Consider the following 22,408-nt stretch of genomic DNA (forward strand, 5'->3'; position numbering starts at 1 on the left):
TCAAGATCATGTCAATATGCTTCATCTCCATCAGAAACTGTATTATGTGCAACAGAGAAAACTATAAACATAGAAGCAGATGGATGGTTGTTGAGAATATAATTAAGTAAATAACAATATGTTTTCTCTTAAATTCTTTGATAAAATGGTTACCCATTTTAATAAGATATCTAAGCGTGTGTTCAAGTCTCACCCCATCCATTATCAAAGAAGAATTTTCACGTATGATCATAATGCACACTTCAATAATGATTAAGTGATTCTTTTCACTCATTCCACAAACAATATCATGTTTATACAATAATACATATGTATAATATTCTCAAGGCCTAGCATTTGTTCCTCCTCTCTTTCTTCTTAATTCCTCCTCATTTATCAAATATGCAAATGCCAATATCACGGTTAGAAGTTGAACTGAGGAAGTCATCCAACTTAGGTCCTTCTTCTCTTCCATTCTGTAATAACAGCATCCCCAAATCCGAACCATTGTGAGGTTCATAGCTCGAAACTCCATCATCATGGCTCAGCTGATAAGCAACAAACTTGTCGAGCGCCCTCCAGTCCGTTACTCTATCATTGACATTCTTATCTATCTTACTCCTTTTCGTTATTTGCTGATCATCCTCAGAGATCAGTGACATGGAACTCGGCCTTTTCATGAGTGGCAGAGAAGGGCTTTCTAGCTGTGGAAGCTGAACAAACTGGTCTGATGAATGTAAAAAGATGAGACTACTATTATTATTGCCTTCTATTTCTTGCTTGCATAGTAAATTCTGGCTCATGAAATTTCCAATAGGAGGTTGTCTTGGGATATACTCAAGGGGATCCACAACAGAGCTGACACCACTTGATTCTTCATAAAAATAATTTGATTCCCATCCTTCTCCATTAATATTGGTTTTTGCTTGGCCTGTGTTTCTTTTCTTAAATGCTCGGCAAACCACCCAACCTTCTTCCTGCAAAATTGAGAACTAAAGTTAGTTAATCTTATGTTTCATGACGATGTTTGACGACTGAATACTGAGTTTAAATTAAAAAAAGGTTTTTGATGCATAAGCGTACACATAGTCAGGGGCGGACGGCGGACCCACATAGTGATAAAGTGGTTCAATTGAACATGCTTCGTCAAAAATAATTCGGTATATATGTATAAATTACGGCTAAAACAAGGTAAAGTTTGTATAAATATTATATCCGAACCCAACTGAATGAAACTTTGCTCTTGCAAAAGTGGTCAAGCAAGTTCAAAGTATTGGTGAGGTTGTTCCCATGTTTTGTGCATACTTTATTTTTTTGTTTGTATAAATTGCAACAAGAATCAGAAAAGGAAATTAACCCATAAAGATAGCAGCATATCCTAATATAACTGTCTTTGCAATCAAATTATTTTTCTTGTGGTATATATTTTGCTGTTTTCTTTATTTTATTTTATAGTATATATATTCTTTACATAAATTCAATAGAAATTATATTGAAATTTATTTTACTCCAAAAGGTAATTTAGTTCTCCCTTTCATAAAATTTGCTAAGACTTGCAAATATATTTGTTGAAATTATTTGTCATTTGTTAGTTTAATTTAATTTAGTTTATGTTGGAAATCTTTTCGTTTTTTTATATTTAATTTTTTTAGTGCATAAGCTCTCTTTCTTTGATTATTGGTGTTAATATAGTTTAGTTTGTAACTCTTTTCTTATTGTCTTCTTTTTGCAAATAATAACCTGTTACTTATAAATGCTAAAACTAATTTATAATCGATCAAATTTCTTAGAGATAATAAATTCTAAAATTGGTTTTTTTTTTTGTTAAAGTTCAATAGATTAGCTAAAATTAGATTTTAAAATTAAAATAAGCAAAAAGTTGTTTAAATTATAGAGCACCGACTTTACGAGGACTTCATTATGAGATTACGTTGTGAGCAATAAAGACAAAAAATTTGTTTCTCGTGTCTTATCCCCGCTTATATTAGTTATGAACTTTTCAATTGAACCCGTTTGCATAAAATCCTGGGTTCGCCACTCCACATACTATAAAATGCCTTTTTTGTCATAAACATGTAAGAGAGTGTCATAGGGCAAAATGTAAATGTTAATTTGTAAAAAATATATAATTTTTAAGCATGTAAAAGAGTGTCATTAGGTTTCCAATATATAAATATATAATATTTAAACAGACTAACACTACTAGAAAATTGCCTAAAATCGCCCAGAAATACCGACTGAAATCGGTGGGAAAATTAGAACCGATTGATTTTCGACCGATTTCGGTCGGTCAATTAAATTTTACAAAAGACCAAAAAAGAAAAAAATTGCCAAAAAGAAACGACCGATGTTGGTCGGTATTTTTAGTTATGCAATTAAAAATGCACCTTCTAGGAATCAAACCAGGATCTGTACTGTGGCAGAATACTATTCTACCACTGTGAGCACGTAATTTTTGACCCGCGCAACTTTTAAAAGCAGTATTTTAAAAATATTAACTTATTTTTTATTTTAATAGGATTTCAATCAACTTTTAATTTTAATTTTAAAACATACGTTTGAAAACACAAAAAATAGTTTTATAGTATTTCTTCTCTTATTATATATCTTTTTATTTTATCCTTTTTTTTATTTAAGCTTATTAGTATTTTATAGTGATAATATTTTAATTTTTACCATTACTTTAACATAGTGTTCTTTACCTTTTTATAACATTTAAAAAATACCAAAAATATTTTTATTTGTATATATAGTTCACTTTAATAGTTTATTCTTATTAACTAAGATTAATTAGTATATTTTGGTAGTATTTTTATTTTTATTTTTGTTCATTGAGAAAGAATTGAATTTGGTCCAATTGAGAGCTCGTTTTCGGATTTTAGTGGCCCAATAAGACAAAGGTCCATTCTTCCCAACCCATTAGCCCACTCTCCACTTAAAATGCAAGATTTAATCTTAGTCATTTATTCCCCTCTAATCCAATGGTCATCATCCCTTCTCACTTCCATATAAAATACCCAATTATGAAAACCCTACAAAATCCCCCCAACCTAGAGTTAAGGACCTAGACAGCTGCACACAGACATAGATAGAGGGAGTAACAAAGAAAAATAGGAGAGGGACATTCCATTTGAGCTCACATTGGCATTGCCTTATGCATCTTGATCGAGGAAACGGACAATTGAGATAGAAAATTTGGGAGGAGAGAAAAGTGAGCGAAAAAGCTAGATTTAAGGGTAAAAACAAATTTCTTCTCGGATCTGAAGTTTTCTTCCTCAATTTGTTTCCTCTGTTTCTTTGGGATTATATAAGAAAAAATGGATGGAAAAGAAAGATGAGGATTATGTTGTTAAGCTAGTTTATGTTTGAGTTTCGAATAAAATCCGAACATATGCACTTTAAACTCCTCCGTCTAGTTTTCGTTTTCAAAATTTGTTGAAGTCGAGGTCGATTCGAATCGCGTTCGAGGTCTCCATTCGATTTTCCGGTCCATGCCCTATTCCACAGTTTTGGTCAAGTACTTGTACACGATCTTGTTGCTTTCGCGTTTCAAATCTTTCAAACAGTCACGGTCAGATTCTGTTTCTGAGGTCCATTTCTAAGCCTTGTTCTTAATTATTTTTCAGTGTTCTTCCTTGTGTGTTTTGATATAGAATGAAATTCTGCTTGATTTTAGTTTACCCAGTTGTGTGCATATGATATTTTTATCTAGCATTAGTATATTAAATATTTATTAATGTCTTATTTCTTAAACAAGCAAAAGTGCCTAGTAGATTAATGATGAATTGAATTGGAGATTTTAATAAAGTGGGCAGTAGGTAATTAAGAGAAAGATTTCAGTTGGAAATTTGTCCATTTGCTCATTCTGAATGCCATTTAGCTCATCGTGTGAGCCGTAGCAGGATTGAATATTAAAAAAATAGAAAGAAACTCAATCTTATCTTGTTTATTGTTTTGTCCGTCAGAAGCATGCTTAGGCCGACCACACTTGGGGAATGCCTAACACCTTCTCCCTATAGTCAAATGAACCTCCTTACTTAAAATTTCAGGTGCAGTCAGTTTTAGAGTCAATTGTGTTTTGAAGGAAAATTGTTACTTTAAAAAATGGTGAGCTGGCACACCGAAATCAAATGTCAGGTAGCGACTCTAAAAAATTCTTTGAAACACAATCTTTTGTCACTTTTCAAATTGAAAAACCCTTTTGAGATTACAAATCTTTTATCTTTTTTAAAGAGGGTTAGTAAGGAGGAAAAAAAGGGTGTGACAACTCTGGAGACTCTGCTGGGGAGTTGCAGGTTCGAGCTGATACTTGATCTTGTTGGCTTTTAGGATATTCGTTTGAGGTGTTTGTTTTCTTTATTTGCTTTGTTTATTTGGTTTGTTTGTCTTATTTCCTATTTTGTTGGTTATTTGTTTATCGTTTTTCCTTATGTGTTTACCACTTTATAACAATCATCATTTGCATAACCATGGGTCTTCTTTCTGCAACAAGTCTTCAGGAGTACGTTTGAGCGTACACAACCTTTTTGTGAGTCAAACGTGTCTTTAGGGGGGTGGCGTGGGAGCGTGGAGTAGGCGGATAGCTAGAGCAGCCGCCATCGACCACGTGTCGCCCCGAATTGCCTTGTCTAGTGAATCCCCAAACTTAGGTCAGCCTTTAGGTCATGCTTATTTGCATTATGTCATTTACACTTAGCAGGGCTCGATCCCAGGCATCGTGTCCCTTTATAGGAGGTCTATCCAAATTATGTCAAAACGGGCCCATGTCCCAAAAAGATATTTAATCATCCCCATGTGCTACATGCTGCATTCTTTAAAGGTAAATGGGTTATTTGGCGGACCAATGACGGTTTGAGGGTAAATGAGAAAGAAAAGAGGGTAAAGTGTAAAAATTAAGTAAGTAGGGCCCAGTTATGTTTTTCTCTCACAACTTTTCAAGAAAAAGATCAAAAAAAATGAAAATGAAAAATCCAAAAAGATTTTGCACTTTTCCATCATTTTCCAAAAATAAAAAATCAAAAAAAGAGAAAAAGGAAATCCAAAAAGATTTTACATATTTCATCATTTTTCAAAAAAAAAGACAAAATATGTTTTCTCCAAAAAAAGTTTTTAATTCTCTCGCATATCCAATCTTCCTGAACTACACATACCTGATTCTCGTCTTTCAGGGCGGGATACGTAGGCAGCCCACATAGGATCCGGTCTTCCTAGTGAGTCTTAGGTTCTTGGCTTCGCGGGGTCTTAGCCAAATCTTGCATATCTAGCCACGTTCGGCCACATCGGCTGTTTTTGTAAAATAGGGATATTTTCTCAAAAGTGGCTTGTTAACCCATGTCTTAGAGCCCTAAGTCTACCACAAGGTGTCCTGTTAGTTTAAGGTCCATTCCTGTTGAGTTTGCATGCTTAGCCATTTTTGACCATATCGGCCATTTCTGCAAAGTAGGGTCATTTGTGCAAAGTAACCTTAGAGACAACGATTCTTGAGAGTTTAGGGGCATATGGGTCTTTTGAGATATTTTTCCATAGCTTGGTGGTCACCCTTGTTGAGTTTGTACTTCTAGCCACATTTAGGCCACGTAGGTCATTTTGCAAAGATAGCCTTACACGTGCCTTGCATAGCCCAATAGAAAGCATTATGGTCTCACATAGTGCCTCGAGTCACTAACTCTCTTTGATCTTATTTTTTCTTATTCATGTATGGATTCATTTATCAGAGCTCGAGCATGACAAATACCTCATGACCATCTTAGTCAGGACTGTTGCTTTCAGCAACTATTTAAAGAGACTTTTTATATTTTGAGTCTATTGTCTTTTATTTTACATGTCTTGTCCAGTAGTATTGATTCTTTTAGGTGGTGTCACAGTCTGTCATAGTCTAGTCGAGTTCGTCGAGTCTTTTGTTATCGTACTCCCTATTTTGTATGTGAAAACCAACAAAAGTTATAAATGAAAAATCCAAAAAGATTTTTATATTTAGTTTATTTTGTCCATTACTTTTCCAGAGCTACGCCTGGTCTGATTCATGTGGAATATGATACGTAGGCAACCTACATCAAGTTCGATCGAATCAATTTAGAAATTAAAAGGGAAAAAAAAGAAAAGAAAAGAAAAAAAGGGGATGTGAGAAGTGAGAGAAAAGAAAAAGAGTGATAATCAGAAAGAAAAGAGAGGGAATAAATGAGCAAATCAAGGAGCGTAAGAGAGGAAACGAAAAAGAAAAGGGCAATGAGAGTAAAATCGGGATGATGTCATAGGACCTTCGTACCCTTGGAGTCATTTTAGAACTGATAAATGTAACTAGGTGCATTGCACATAATGTGAGATTATCTTATGTTAAATGCCCTAACGCTAATGTGATGACTTCATTTTGTTCCTCTTTGTTATCTTCATTATAGCAGAAGGGTGGTTGATTTGTGGTTCTTAAACTGGTAACTCTTTCCTACAATATAAAGTTGAAAGGCAATGACAGACGACAACATAGTTGAGTTAGTCGATATTGATACCCGAAAGCAGTTGGTTGAATATGACATTGGGTTGGTTGAAGAGGTAAGGATGTTGAGACAACACATGGCGGACATGTATCAGGCTTGGATGACTATGAAGGCACCACCCCCACCGCCACCTAGCTTTCTAGATGCTACCCTTACCCAAGCTCCAGTCATAGTGTCAAATAATCTACCATATTCTCCGGATTTTCCCGCTTATCACAGCTTTCCTAACCTCCCTAGTAGCTCCATCGTTCGTCCTCCAACTACCTTTCCCAAAAATAGCCCTCCTGATGTTGTTGAGCCCCACCAACGACAAGTCCCAATGGGCATTCCTGCTCAACGCTTTCAGCCTCAACATCGACCCTGTGAATATCTCTGTACTCCAGATAATCCTCCCTGATGCCACTTCTCTCCACAAAATCCCCAAAGTCATACCTCACATTCCCACTGCTCTATCCATAATGCACTGCCATATGCTCCACATCCACAGGACTCGCATTGGCCGGCACCACTTCCACAAATATTTTACCCACCTCCTCATGCATGTCAACCACCTACCCACAAGAGGTTCCAATCAATGCCAGAGTACAAAATGAAAAGGCAACAGCAAAGAGAAAAGTCGTTCACTCTTATTGGAGAATTATATGCTAGTTTGTTCCAAAGATTGAGGCAATTGGACATGTTGAAGTTAATTCAGATAAAAATGCTGAACCCCCTTCCAAAGAATTTTGATTATTTTCAAAGGTGCGCATATTTCTCTAATGCCCCCGAGCACAGTATAGAAAAATGTTGGCATCTGAAAAGAGCAGTCCAAAAGCTTATTGATATAGGTGACATTACCATGCAAAATCCAGATACAATGGATACTAGCCAAAGTCCTTTGCTTGTTCATAATAAGACGCATATGGTGGGCACGACTTGTGTTGAAAACAGAGTTGTGAAAAGCGCTCGCTTCAGCGCTTAAAGCGTGAAGCGAAGCGAAGCGGGAACTTGGTCGCTTCTATGTTGTGAAGCGTAGCAGGTGTTATAAAGCGTTCGCTTCTGCCAAAAAAGCGAGAAGCGAGAGAAGCGACAGAAGCGAGCGCTTCGATATATTAAGGTGCTGCCAACGATTAAAAATTAAAAAAGCTCTCTTTTTTCAAAACATATCGAGCAGCAGAAAAGAACAGACGATTAGGGCTCCCATTTTCTGCACTTTTAAAGTTCAAGCTCATCATGTTCAAGCCCAGGTATGTGATTTCTTCTTCCTCCTCCTCCCCCTCTTCTTCTTCTTCTTCTTCTTCTTCTTCTTCTTTTTTCTTTTTCTTTCACTGTTTCAGTCTCAAAATAGCAGCGAAATGCTGCCAAAATTTTTTCCCCCTCCAGTTCTTCTTTTTCTCATTCTCCTCTTCTTCTTCTTCTTTCACTGTTTCAGTCTTAAATTGCAGCGAAATGCTGCCCATTTTTTTTCGTTTCAGTTGTTGCCATTTTTTTGTTTACAGTTACATAGGTTGTCTATGCAGTATTTATTTTAATATTTTTTTTAAAATTCCGCTCCACTTCAAAAAAGCGAGCGCTTCGCTTCTCGCTTCTCGCTTTAAGCGAAAAGGGACTTGTCGCTTTTCCTCGCTTCACGCTCTTCACAACACTGGTTGAAAATGAATGTGAGAACTGAGAACTCTTCTGAATCCCTTGGAGGGCCACTTACCGCAAAGTTTTCAACGCTATCAGTCTCGGTTCCAGAAGTTGATCTTAAGAACGAGTTGGCAAAAGGGACCCAAAAGGTATTTGCTAAGGTCAACGTGATCGAGACTTGTGAAGGTTCTGGTAATATCGATGTGTAACTCAGTGGCTAAGATGTCGAGCTTGGTAATTGGAAAGACACTCCTTTCTTGGCTAGCCAGGGAGGAGTTTTGGTGGTTTATTTTGTTGTCATTTCTGTTGTTCGGGTTATTTCAAGGTCGTAATCCGGATATTGTCTTGTGGCTCAAACCCTTCTTCCTCATATTTTGCCTAGTTCGTTTAGTTGTAGTAACTCGTCTAGAGTTATCTATGATCGTTCCAGGGTTGTAACCCATGTCTATTTTGCTCGTTTTGTTTTTTAAACCCTTTCACCGTCTGTCTAATGCAATCTCATATTTTCTGTTATTTCTAGTCAGTTTTTGTTTAGTTCTCTTTTCCTTTTATAGCTCTTTTTATGATGACTCTAGTGACATGACTTGCACGCAGAATTCTCAGTCTGGTCTTGAAAGTTAGTCTAATTAGGAAGCAATAAAATAAGGTTTGAAGATAACAAGTACATTTGAGGGAAAATAAGTAAAGATTCAGAAATTTTGAGATCATTTAAAGCCCGAATTGTATGAGACTGAGGGAGACAGTTTGGGAAGTTTAGAGGATGACAAGAATTTGTTACAAGAGAGTGAGTCCTGGACAATTTGAAGCAAGGAACTTTGATTTCAAGTGCATCTCAAGTTACAAGATAAAGCCAAGTGAGTTTGTCCCAAACTGATGGAAGGTATCCATTGTGAAGAAGAAATCACCCATCGAGAGTTCTATACTTGACAAGGCATTAAAGAGAGATGGAAGGCATATCAGTGATATCAATGCCGAAGCGAAAAAAGAAATGTTGTGCTTGATCTTCATTTTTCACCCTCAAGTTGCATGTCTTGTACTTGGCATTTTTGGAGATTGGGAGGCCCTCTTTCAGCTACCCAAATATTTTATACCCTTCGGTACCCTTTTGAGCCAGTGCTGATTTCTTTGACATCCCCTCTTTTGGAATCGAGTACAAAATCATTAAAAAAAAAATCATGCCCCCATAAGGTTTGTTTTAGAAAGTTCATTCCAAAAGAAAAATTCAAAAAGAAAAAATAAAACAAAGAAAAATAAGAAAAAATAGCAACAACAAAAAGTATTCGTTTGAACTACGTTCGATCTGATTCTTGTCACCACAAGATACGTAGGCAGCCTTACGGTTCGGTCGCACCAAATAAAATATTTCATAATCCCACAAAGTCAAGAGTGGGGCAATTTTCTTAAAAATTCTATTTAAAAAAAAAGAGGTTCAAATTCTCTTGTTTTAGAAACTGGGGCAAAGTTTTAAAATAGATTCCAAAAGTTGTAAATAAATTAACCATTTTGTCTTAGTTTGAATTTGAGCCTTCATGCCTTTCTTTCTTTCTAACCCTGTCCAAAAGCCATATTACAGTCCAAAAAAGACCTCCCAGATGATCTTTGAGAGTGCCGAGTTAGACATGCCAGGAGCTTATGATATTTTTACCATGGTTAATGCTTTATCATCTGCAGAATCAAAGGAAATAAGAAGAAAAGAACAAAATGAGAGAGTCTTATCGGTGAAAACCCTCACGGGCACCATAAGGCGACGGTGAGTTGAGAGAAGAACAAAATGAGAGAGGCTTGATAGTGAAAACCCTTCAGGGCAGTACAAGTCGATTGAGGATCGTGAATTAGATAGGACAATTAGAGCATTGAAGCCTAGTTTCATATCTTAGAGGTATGACAAGAATGGAAGATTAGACTTTCTTGACAGATCAAACCACTTAATCCAAGATGCACGTCACGGTCAATAGAGTTAGTGTCACATCAGATAACTTTCTACTTGGTAATTCTTTTGTTAGATGTCATCTCTTTCCACTGTCCCATTACTTTGTTCTTTTTGCTTTGTTTAAGTCCTCTTTTTGAGTCTGCTCTGTCTGAACAAGTGAGAAATGACTTCAAAATTTGCTACCAACTTTCCAATTGCACAAAGCGGAGTGTGGCTAACACACCAAAGTAGCATAAGTCAGGAAAGAGTAGTATGCACACTGAGTTGGTGACAATTGACGTGCTTTGGGATTCATATGAAGTGCAAAGGTTCGGTAAATATCAATTCATGAACACAATGCAACAGGCAAAGGGTATAGGGCTAGAATATATCAGAGGTGTTTTCTGTGGTAAGGTTTGAATGAAAAGTGGTTAGCCAATAACAAGCAGGGTCTTCCAAGTTGAAATCAAAGTTATCATGGCAAGTATAGGAGAAATTGCCCTCAACATCAATGCCACAAACCAACCACCATGTTTTAAACTCACAAGTTTTCTTTTTTTGAAATAGGGACGAAGACTATGTCCAAATCAAATCTTGGAAGTTTGAATTTTTCAGGTGTCGTGCCCAAATTTTGTCAGCACAAAGGTTGTTTGAGAAGGTTTTACCTCCTAGACATTCCCCTAGTTGAGAAGATCATACCTCCTAGGCATTCTCCCCAGTCGGAAGAGTTTTTTGTTTTTTCTTTAAGTTCAGGAGTCCCGCCTGGAGAATAGGGTCAGTTGTTAGTTTCCTTAAGTTTTAAATCTCTAGTTTTCCTTAAGTTCAGGGGTCCCGCCTGGAGAATAGGGTCAGTTTTTAGTTTCCTTAACTTGTTAATCTTTAGCATTCCTTAAGTTCAGGTGTCCCGCCTGGAGAATAGGACCAGTTTTAAGTTTCCTTAAGTTGTTAGCCTTTAGCTTTTCTTGAGCTCAGGGGTCCCGCCTGGAGAATAGGGTCAGCTTTTAGTTTTCTTAAGTTGTTAATCTTAGTTTTTCTTTAGTTTAGGGGTTCCGCCTGTAGAATAGGGTCAATTTTAGTTTCCTTAAGTTATTAATCTTTGGCTTTCTTTAAGTTCAGGGGTCCCGCCTGGAGATTAGGGTCAGTTTTTAGTTTTCTTAAGTTGTTAGTCGTTAATTTTCCTTGAGTTCAGGGGTCCCGCCTGGAGAATAGGGTCAATATTTAGTTTCCATAAGTTGTTAGTCGTTAGTTTTCCTTGAGTTTAAGGGTCCCGCCTGGAGAATAGGGTCAGTTTTTAGTTTTATTAAGTTGTTAATCATTAGTTTTTCTTGAGTTCAGGGGTCCCCGCCTGGAGAGTAAGGTCAATTTTAAGTTTAGTCAAGCTGAGTTTATAGTTTTTCTCAAGCTTCAACCTCAAATCTAGGAGATGCACTTCCTAGTTTGGGTTTTTCAGATTCTATTTCTTTAGGAGGTGCACTTCCTAATTTTATGTGAGATTTCACTCCTAGGAGACGCACTTCCTAGTGTGGTTCATTCAAGTTTCACCCGTAGGAGACGCACTTCCTAATCTGGATCTTTCAGGTTATTCTTTTAGGAGACGCACTTCCTAATTTGGGTCATTCGGGTTTTATTTTTAGCAGACGCATTTGCTAGTTAAATTTTCTTGGTTTTACTCACAGGAGATGAACATCCTAGTCGAGTCTTTAGTTTTACTCTCATCATTGCATCAATAGCATAGGTGATTTACAGTTTTTCTAACAACTCACAAATCTTCCTAGTGCAAATTAGGGCAGAAAATTTTGTTTGTTGTGTTGTTTTGACTGCAAGCATCCACCTGGAGAACGAGGGTCAATATTTCAGAAATCAATTTTTAAGTTCAAATTAGAGAGGCTTCAGGAGCCCGCCTGAAGAACAGGGTCAACTTTCAATTTTCAAGTTCAAGAGGCATCAGGAGCCTGCTTGAAGAACAGGGTCAATTTTCAGTTTACAATTTCAAGTCAGAGAGGCATCAGGAGCCCGCCTGAAGAACACAGTCAACTTTCAATTTTCAAAGTTCAAGAAGCATCAGGAGCCTGCCTGAAGAACAGGGTCAATTTACAATTTCAAGTCAGAGAGGCATCGGGAGCCCGCCTGAAGAACATGGTCAACTTTCAATTTTCAAAGTTCAAGAAGCATCAGGAGCCTGCCTGAAGAACAATGTCAATTTTCAGTTTACAATTTCAAGTTAGAGAGGCATCAGGAGCCCGCCTGAAGAATATGGTCAACTTTCAATTTTCAAGTTCAAGAAGCATAAGGCAGGCAGGGTCAATTTTCAGTTCACAATTTCAAGTCAGAGAGGCATCAGGAGCCCGCCTGAAGAACAAGGTCAACCTTCAATTTTCAAGTTTAAGAAGCATCAGGAGCCCGCTTGAAAAACATGGTCAACTTTCAATTTTCAAGTTCAAGAAGCATCAGGAGCCCGCCTGAAGAACAAGGTCAACTTTCAATTTTCAAGAAGCATCAGGAGTCCGCCTAAAGAACAGGGTCAATTTTCGGTTTTCAAGTTCAAGTCAGAGGCAGCAGGATCCCTCCTGAAGAATAAGGTTAACCTCCAAATGTTTTTTCAAGTCAAATCAGAAGTAGCACGAGCCGCCTGAAAGACAAGGTTTGCAAGCTCAAGTCTACTCCAAGTTCAAGTTTATTTCAAGTGCAAGCAGCAGGATACCCGCCTGAAGAACTGGGTCAACTTTCAGTTCTCTTCAAATTCAAGTCAGCAGGATGCCCACCTGAAGAATAAGGTGAATTTTCAGTTTCATGTTGAAGGATCAAGTGGAGATTCAAGGAAGATTCGAGACAAGAAGTAGATAGGATCTTGTATTTTTCTTTTATTTTTGCTGTATTTTTCTTTTATTTTTGATGTAATGGTAGGAACCACGGACCGGAACCTCGACGGCACCTCAATCGGCTCTCCACCTCGGTATACTCCATTACTCTTCTCACTTCTGAACTACACGTGGCCTGATTCCTTTATGGCCAAGGATATGTAGGCAGCTCAATACCAGGGCTCGATCACAATCGTTTTAGCCATTTTATTTTCTTTTGAATAAGCGTCGGGTCATAAATCAATTACGTTGCTTATTGTTCTTTGCTCCGAAAACTCTTCGTATTTCCAAGCAAAGAGGGACAGTTGTAAGCACATAATTTTTGACCCGCGCAACTTTTAAAAGCAGTATTTTTAAAATATTAACTTATTTTTTATTTTAACACGATTTTAATCAACGTTTAATTTTAATTTTAAAATATAAGTTTAAAAACACAAAAAATAGTTTTATAGTATTTCTTCTCTTATTATATATCTTTTTATTTTATCCTTTTTTTAATTTAAGCTTATTAGTATTTTATAGTGATAATATTTAAATTTTTTCCATTACTTTAACATAGTTTTCTTTACCGTTTTATAACATTTTAAAAATACCAAAATATTTTCATTTGTATATATAGATCACTTTAATAGTTTATTCTTATTAACTAAGATTAATTAGTATATTTTGGTAGTATTTTTATTTTTATTTTTGTTCATTGAGAAAAAATTGAATTTGGACTAATTGGGAGCTCATTTTCGAATTTTAGTGGCCCAATAAGACAAATGCCCATTCTTCCCAACCCATTAGCCCACTCTCCACTTAAAATACAAGATTTAATCTTAGCCATTTATTCCCCTCTAATCCAATGGCCATCATCCCTTCCCACTTTCATATAAAATATCCAATTGTGGAAACCCTACAAAATTCCTCCAACCTAGAGCTAAGGACCTAGACAGGCACACAGACATAGATAGAGGGAGAGAGGCACGAGAGAGGGTCGAAAAACAGAGGGAGTAACAGAGAAAAACAGGAGAAGGACATTCCATTTGGGCTCACATTAGCATTGCCTTATGCATCTTGATCGAGGAAACGGACAATTGAGATAGAAAATTTGGGAGGAGAGAAAAGTGAGCGAAAAGCTAGATTTAAGGGCAAAAACAAATTTCTTCTCGGATCTGAAGTTTTCTTCCTCAATTTGTTTCCTCTGTTTCTTTAAGTTTATATAAGAAAAAATGGATCGAAAAGAAAGATGAGGATTATGTTGTTAAGCTAGTTTATGTTTGAGTTTCGAAAGAAAAATCCGAACATATGCACTTTAAATTCCTCCGTCCAGTTTTCGTTTTCAAAATTTGTTGAAGTCGAGGTCGATTCGAATTGCGTTCGAGGTCTCCATTCGATTTTCCGGTCCAGGCCCTGTTCCACAGTTTCGGTCAAGTAATTGTACATGATCTTATTGCTTTCGCGTTTCAAAGCTTTCAAACAGTCACGGTCAGATTCTGTTTCTGAGGTCCATTTCTAAGCCTTGTTCTTAATTAATTTTCAGTGTTCTTCCTTGTGTGTTTTGATATAGAATAAAATTCTGCTTGATTTTAGTTTACCCAGTTGTGTGCATATGGCATTTTTATCTCGCATTAGTATATTAAATATTTATTAATGTCTTATTTCTTAAACAAGCAAAAGTGCCTAGTAGATTAATGATGAATTGAATTGGAGATTTTAATAAAGTGGGAAGTAGGTGATTAAGAGAAAGATTTCAGCTGGGAATTTGTCCATTTGCTCGTTTTGAATGCCATTTAGCTCATCGTGTGAGTCGTAGCGGGATTGAATATTAAAAAAATAGAAAGAAACTCAATCTTATCTTGTTTATTGTTTTGTCTGTTAGAAGCATGCTTAGGCCGACCACACTTAGGTAGGCAAATTTTAGATCTTCTATTTTATTTTATTCGAGGCGAGAGGTCGTTCCCTTTAGTTTATATTTAGGGGGATGCCCCGTAGATTTTGTATATATTTTATTAGGGATATGCCCCATATTGAATGTAATCGGAGGCCGTGACGGACATCATGAGTGAACATAGTATAGATTTTTAACATTTTCCTCTTATTTTATTTTTCTTTTATTAAGGTGGGGACAACCTCGAGCCTCTTGTGTGTTTATTTTCTTTTGTGTATTTTTGCTTCAGTTTGAGTATCCTTTAAAGCCAACTAGATCATGTATGCAACTGTGACCTTCACGGAACTTGGGAAATGCCTAACACCTTCTCCCCGAGTCAAATGAACCCCCTTACTTAGAATTTCTGGTGTAGTCAGTTTTAGAGTCAATTGTGTTTTGAAGGAAAATTGTTACTTTAAAAAATGTTGACCTGGCACACCGAAACCAAATGTCAGGTGGCGACTCTGAAAAATCCTTTGAAACACAATCTTTTGTCACTTTTCAAATTGAAAAACCCTTTTGAGCTTACAAATCTTTTATATTTTTTAAAGAGGGTTAGTAAGGAGGAAAAAAAGGGTGTGACAACCACTAAACCATTGGTATATTTTGGTTTAAGACTTTCTTTTATTTTATCTGTACTCTTTAATTGCATTTTCGAGTGAAAATAACCGACCGATTTCGATCGATTTTATTAAAAATATAAAAATTACCAACCGAAGTCGGTTGATTTTTTAAAATGACCGACTGAAATAACCGACCGATTTCGGTTAGTTTTTGAATATTAATTTTAATTTATTTTATATGAAAAATCGACCAAAGTTAGTCGGTTTCTCAATAAATAAATTTAGCAGGACGCCAAAATACTTTTTCGTATTTTTGAATATTTTGAAAAATCGACCGAAAGTCGGTCGGCTGCAGTCAATCTTGGCCGAATTTCTAGCCGTGTAAAAAGGAAAAAGTGTTATTGCACAAAATGAAATGGATGAAATAATTTGTAATGATAGCTCATCCAATTATCTTCACTTTTACTATTTCTTTTTGACTTGGTGAAGAAACTTCATCTTCATAAAGTCCGTGTACATTTGGAAAAAAGAACGTGCTTTTATTTTCGTCTTTTCTTTTCTCAGTTTTGTTGGAGTGCATGTTTCTTTTGATTTTATGGTAAAAGAAGAAAAAGATAGTCAAATGCAATGTAGGAGAGAAGAGAACTGCAATTTCTCTCCTTGAAGGTTGAATGGTTGAAAGCTCAACGATCGACCACATAATATGAACTTCAAAGAAGGACAGAACTAATTGAATTCCTACGCTGGAATAATGAGCCATTGATAAATAGATAGTCGTAATAACGGAGTAGTTAATTAACCAAAAATTCAAACTATATATGACAAAGAACTTATATAAATGATTTTTAATTAGAAGTGTTTAAGTTATATACATTAATAATATAATTTTTTTACAAAATTAATGTAATTTAACTTGTTATAACATATTACAATATTAATTTATTTTTAGGTTATAAGAATATGTTAGCTATAGTAAACCATTACTTTCTATTGTTGTAAGTAACTTAAACCTAATGATGTAAAAATATATGAGTATACATTATTATTGCAAAACAATTAAACTCTAATACATAAGATCCACGTTGACTTATGCAAACTTTTTTTTTTTGGAGAACTATACAGTATCTTTTTTCTTTTTTTTTTTTTTTTTTTGGTTTCTGAGTGTTCGATATTTATATTAGAACCCAATTAAATTTAAATTTATATTGAGAAGTTTCACGTTGAGGGTAAAACGCTTCGTAACAAAGGTGATTAAACACCGGTTAAGCATGTTTGGAGTATACAATATCTTTCTGCTTTGACAGAGAAAGTGTGTAGAAAGGAAATATGGTTTCTTCTTTTTTTCCCCACTAAATATGGTTTCTTTTCTCATGGTGTTTATTTTCCACTCACTTTGTTACTATTTTGCGAGTCAAAGCAGCTTTTATTTTAGCAGAATTTTTTCATATACCTTTTAAATATTTTTGTATTGTGACTTATAGTACTTTTATGTAGCTTCTAAATAGGAGTAATTTTTAAAAGAAATTAAAAATTAATCTCTGTCTGAATGCACATCAAAAATTATAGTTTGATGCTCGTAGTCTGAATGCTCTCAGTCTGGCATAAAGTGGGACAAAGGGAGTAGATGTTTTCAAAGATCAAGTTGAAAGATATAGTAAGTGAGAATTCTCAGAAAAGGATTAAAAAGTGAAATTGAAACGATATACATGCCTGCGGAGGAGTATTTTCTTCGGATTCGAGTCGATATTCGTGCATGATCCAGTCAGATTTCTGGCCATTGGGGGCTCTTCCTCTATAAAACACCAGTGTTTTCCTCATCCCTATGAGTTTGGATTTATCGTACACTGCTTTGTCTCTTCCAGTTGCCTTCCAAAACCCTGCCATGGTTGCCCTATTTGTTCTTGTCCCTGTCGGATACTTCTTATCCTTGTGGCTGAAGAAATACCATTCCTTCTGTTCTTCATATCCGATCCCGCATTTATCTGCTCATTTCAATTACCATTACTTTAGTTTTGATGATAAACTTTAAAATGACAAGAAAAATAAAAAATAAATAATACTCCCTCCCTTTCAATTTTAGTAAATCTAGTTGAATGGATACGGAGTTTAAGAAAAATAAGAAGATTTTTGAATTTCGTGGTATAAAATAAGACACATATATTCTGTATGGTTATAAATTATTACATAAAAGTAAATTATTTTTAAATATGACAAGTGATTATTCTTTTTTATCCGGACTAAAAAAAAAATAGGTTCGAAAGTAAGGTAATAACAACATAAGGTAGAACCGCACATGTTTTGGGATATTTGTTTCAAAAGGGTATGCATTTTTCGGGAAGACAAATTAAAGAGTACTCTGTCAAATCAGCAACTAGAACAGTAAAAAAAAAAAGAGGAAATAGTGGAACAGAACTGGCAGTGGATATGTATTAAGTTAGCTTGAAATGAACTCGTTTTTAGAAATTAAATGCTTCCTCAACAATTATATTTAGAATGTCAAACTGAGAGTATTATTTGGCGGAGTTGGACGGCTGTTCTGCTATTAAGAACTTCTTTATTCTCTTTTATTTAAAATACAACTGATAGAGACTGTTAGGAATTTAGGATGATCATATCTGAGTCACTGTTGTTTATTTAACTAAGCTAAAACAAAAATTGGAAAATGTTCATTGTTCACAAGTTAGTCTGCAAGAAACCCTAATAACGAAGCAAATATCGTACCTTGAAGATCCCATGGCTCAATTCTGTAGAGATCAATGTCTCTAATAACATCAAGGTCAATCTTTTGGGCTGCAATTTTCTTTCTAAGATAGTATCCCACAAGTTCTTCATCCGTTGGATGAAACCGAAATCCTGGTGGAACACATGATGATGATTCATTTGTATCCATCATGATTTAATCTGCATCAAATTCATCGCCAAGACTATATCAATACCATTACATCTTCTTTATTTCATCATCTTTAAATCATAATCTAAGTAGTACCCACATATGTAAGATCGGTGAAAAGGTTAAAAAGTAAAAGGGATGTATCATGAACTCTACAAATGGAGAGGTGACGAGTGTATAATTCAGATATAATCATCACACCATTTGGTAATAAGCAACATTCAAGAGTTTGTCTCTAGAAGTTCTTATTTATGCAAATATGCGCGTGGTAATGTCCTTTTTACTTTCTTTTTTGTTGAGCTCTGCTTGGGCGTGCAACATATGCATGGTTTAATTTTAAAGTGAAGTTTAATTTTTATATACAATAACAGTATTAAAAAGACTATCAAGTCATCTAAAAAATAATCGGTATAATAAATGGAACAAGTAATATGATATGCATCTTATAACATATTAAATTATACTGACGGCTTAAAGAATAAGTTAAAATTTTAAAACTAGTGGTGGGGCTAAAGAGGAAGAGATGAAAAAGAAAGAAAAACCAAATGATGGGCGTTGCTGTTGAGGAAAACCAAGGAGAAGAGTCAGCCGCTAGACTCTAATAATCTTGTGATTTGAAAGTATGAATAGAATTGAAGAAACGGGATGTAAAAAGCTTGAGCTAATGATGATGTTTGTGTGGTGTGAATGTACAGAAATGATGCATGTAGAACGGACCCTTCACCACGATATTATAAACAAATGCACTGTTATATCATACACGCCCCTACAAAATGGTCCTTCCAAGATCATTTAAAAATACAAGAAGGTGAAATTAAATTGTTTAGTTTAAGATTAAAAGGAAATTGATTAGTGTTTCTTTTCGGGGTCGACAGTAAGAGGATTAAAAAAAAAAAAAAAACGCGAGAAGCTGAATACTTTGTAGTAAAATGTCAAATGTGTTTGTTGTTTGGTTTGCCCTAAAGAAGGTTGAGATTTGAGAGGACAACAGGACAGCGGGGTCTGGGGGTGTGGGAGGATGACATTTATTCTCATCTAAAAAAAAATTATACTATATGATCACTCAAAAAGATATTTATAGGTAACTAGTCAAAAAATAGAAGTAATAATCTAGAAATAAAATATATTACATGCTATAATAGGTTCAAATATAGTACTTTACTAATTAACAGTGAAAGAACATTTTATACCACGGATAAGGATAATAATCTCGGGGTAAAATTTGAATTGTATTTATTCAAGAGGCGAATCCAGGATTTCAAGAGGATGAGTGCACTGTCGTGAAGAAGTGATCTGGAATTTACATTTGACGGGTTTACCTTTAGTCTTTTACCATTAACCCACTGCATTTCAAAAATTGTACTTCAGAAGTGTAGACTAGTTGTTGAACGGATTTTCACACACACACACACACACACACACACATATATATATATATATATATATATATATATATATATATATATACTCCATGCCGAAAATAAGACCGTCTGGAGTAGAATTTGAACCGTCAATTTGACTTGTAGAGGTGCACCCAATAATAATTGCACCATAAGAGTTTTTGAGCATGGGCGCACACACATATATTTAAGTTATTTTGAAGAAATATAACACTCTTATTCATGATTTACGGAGAAGAATATGCGTTCACGTGAACCCATATCTTTCGACCTGCATACGCATCTGCATATAAAAAGATGGGATAACTAACCCCACGAAATATCTCACCCATGCAATATCATGTTTATATCATCATTAGAGATAATAACCATAACGTATAATAGAGTAACAATATTTAGGCACGCGTTGGTTTGAAAGAGGAAAAGGTGAAGGAGGCAAAAAGAATTAAGTGCAGGGTTTTATGGGATCAAGCTCGGCAAAAAAGGAAACCAAAGAAAGGGAATTTGTGAAAGGAATATATGGGGCGTGGCCAGTGGGAGACGGGGGGTTGAGTGACTTTGGGTGTCATTCCACAGATATGGACTTATCTGAACGAGTTGTCTACTTGTCTAGAATAAACTCGACATCTCTCTGACTCATCATTTATCGGATTGGTGCGTAATGCTCATCGATCAGGACCACTGGCACTCCTTTCATCAAAACATAAAAACAGTATGCACTAAAGAAAAATGCACTTTTGTTATTACTAGTACTATTCTATTTATCTTCCCTCCTTAGAGGTTCACGCTGAATTCAATTAGATATTACTAGTCTTGAACTTTACGCCCTATGAAACTCCCAATTTCTTCTGCATAATTATGAGCCGTGCTAAAATAACTCATAAAGAACATGCGTACGTGCTAGAAGCAGTAGGAGTGAGTTCTGAAATTTTATTTATACATGAATATGGTTTGACCTCTGAATTCCACCCAGAGGTGAATATGCACTTAATCCGCCAATGTACCTCTCCAAGGCAAATAGGCAAATGGGAGATTCATCACTTTTAGTGGAAGACAAGGGTTCTCTATCAAGCTTCCGTAAGAACTGGAAGACTTTTGTGTGTACGGTAACTCTCTCTTTCGCTACTGGTGGAGAAAGGACGGGTCACCTGTCTATCTGTGATAAAAAAAAATCTATACCTGAACGAATTCGATCCTATAGTCATCTTCTTTGTTCGAAAAATACACTGTGGAAAGGATGCTAGTTGGCTCGGCGAAGTTGAAAAGCTGATTTTGATATGAGTAATTCCTAAAAAAGAAAAAGGGCAAAATCCAAATCCCATGCCAACATAAGACCACAAAAAAAAGGGCTACGGCTAATAATAATGTTAGTAGTTCATGTCTCTTGCATGCATGTAATGTAACGTACAATAGTGTAAAAGCTTACCTGTTTTTCAATTTGGTTACTTGATTGTAGTGATTGGCTAGAGGTGATGGGGATGTGAGTAAGGAAGGAGACAAATGTAGAAGACGACGATAGTATGGTTAAGGGAAGAAAAAGAAGAGAATCAAAATGAAGGGAGAAAGAGAAGCACGTTAGTTGGGATTAAGAGAAGTATTATAAAGGTACAGGAGAAGGTGGAAGAGATAGGACCGCTTAATTGCGCATGGCTCCATGCTTGTCCCCATTGCCTAGCTTCCTATAGAAATCCTTTTTTCTTTCTTTTTCTTTTTTCTCACCCAATGTTCAGTATCTATTTTGAACTTAACTAATTCAAATTTATGGTACGTAAGTCCAGGATAAGTAATCCTACCATAATTTTTTCATTTTTAGAGTCGGAAACCAAAACAACTGGTTGAGAGTAGAGGAATCTATTCTACTATTTATCTATCCTACCACAATCTTGATGTAGAAACCTTTCTTTTCATTCCTTCCTCTCCGTTTTCAACCTTTCCCTTTCCTCAATTAGTTTTGATCTGCATCTAGTAAGTTCTTAAGGAGGTAAAACGCCCCCTTTCGAATACTTTTTCATTTTTGAAGCTCAAGCTAAAATTATTTAGTTAAGAATGGAAATATGATAGCCATCTCACAACATTCCTTAGTGACGCATATCCTCTTTAAATGCTTCATCTGAATTATAAAGTTTACACAATTGTTGAAAATTCATAAAAACGGCTTAGCAAACTCCAAAGCACCAACTGACCTCGCAGATGAGGAATTCGTCCAAGCGAGCTAATCAGTCTTGTTTTGCCAAAAAATCCCTCCTCACTCTTCTATTTATTGACTTTTAGGGTAAGAAGCATCCAATTTCATGTCTTAAGCATGATTAGGGTCGTTAAAATGGACTAGATGTTATTTTTTTTACTTAAAACTTTGCTTGGGAACTTAAACTAAGCATACATGGGTGATCTCATTCATCACCAACCAGTAAATGAGCTTGTTCTAAACATGTAGAGGGTGATTAGGATTAACACTATTAATGCTCCTTGAATGGAACGAGAAAAAGGGCAGTGCACTAAGCTGGAATGAAGAGCTACAAAAATGGGAACATATATACTACGTAGACACCTATCTGTAGTTTAAATAAATTAATAAACATAATATTGAATTTATATATCTAGTTTTTATGTGCTTTAATTTTCATTTGACTAGACTATAAATTCTTTCTAATTAAAATTTTTCCTAAACCGTGGGATTAATTTGACCAATATGTGAATCTTGATTTAATCTCTAATAAACCTAACATGCTTAAGTTACATAAAGTCATAACTATGTAGCAAATGTAATACATGCATCAGTACATGGGAGAACTATA

General features: G+C 35.5%; 1 protein-coding gene across 2 annotated transcripts; it reads right to left on the reverse strand.

Moving 5' to 3' along the window:
- Positions 1-228: 228 nt before the first annotated feature.
- On the reverse strand, positions 229-21,263 carry LOC107787131 (NAC domain-containing protein 37-like). 2 transcript variants are annotated; one of them, XM_016608657.2, is made up of 4 exons: positions 21,040-21,263; positions 18,045-18,224; positions 17,034-17,305; positions 229-956 (listed from the first exon to the last, which is right to left on the reverse strand). In XM_016608657.2, the coding sequence occupies exons 2-4, from the start codon at positions 18,214-18,216 to the stop codon at positions 369-371; spliced, it is 1,032 nt and encodes a 343-aa protein (XP_016464143.2). In that variant the 5' UTR covers positions 18,217-18,224; positions 21,040-21,263; the 3' UTR covers positions 229-368. The 2 variants fall into 2 exon arrangements, with proteins under 2 accessions (XP_016464143.2, XP_075090380.1); XM_075234279.1 differs by lacking the exon at positions 21,040-21,263 and adding an exon at positions 18,314-18,809.
- Positions 21,264-22,408: the final 1,145 nt, after the last annotated feature.

The sequence above is a fragment of the Nicotiana tabacum genome, chromosome 17 (assembly GCF_000715075.1).
Source record: "Nicotiana tabacum cultivar K326 chromosome 17, ASM71507v2, whole genome shotgun sequence".
Taxonomy (NCBI): domain Eukaryota; kingdom Viridiplantae; phylum Streptophyta; class Magnoliopsida; order Solanales; family Solanaceae; genus Nicotiana; species Nicotiana tabacum.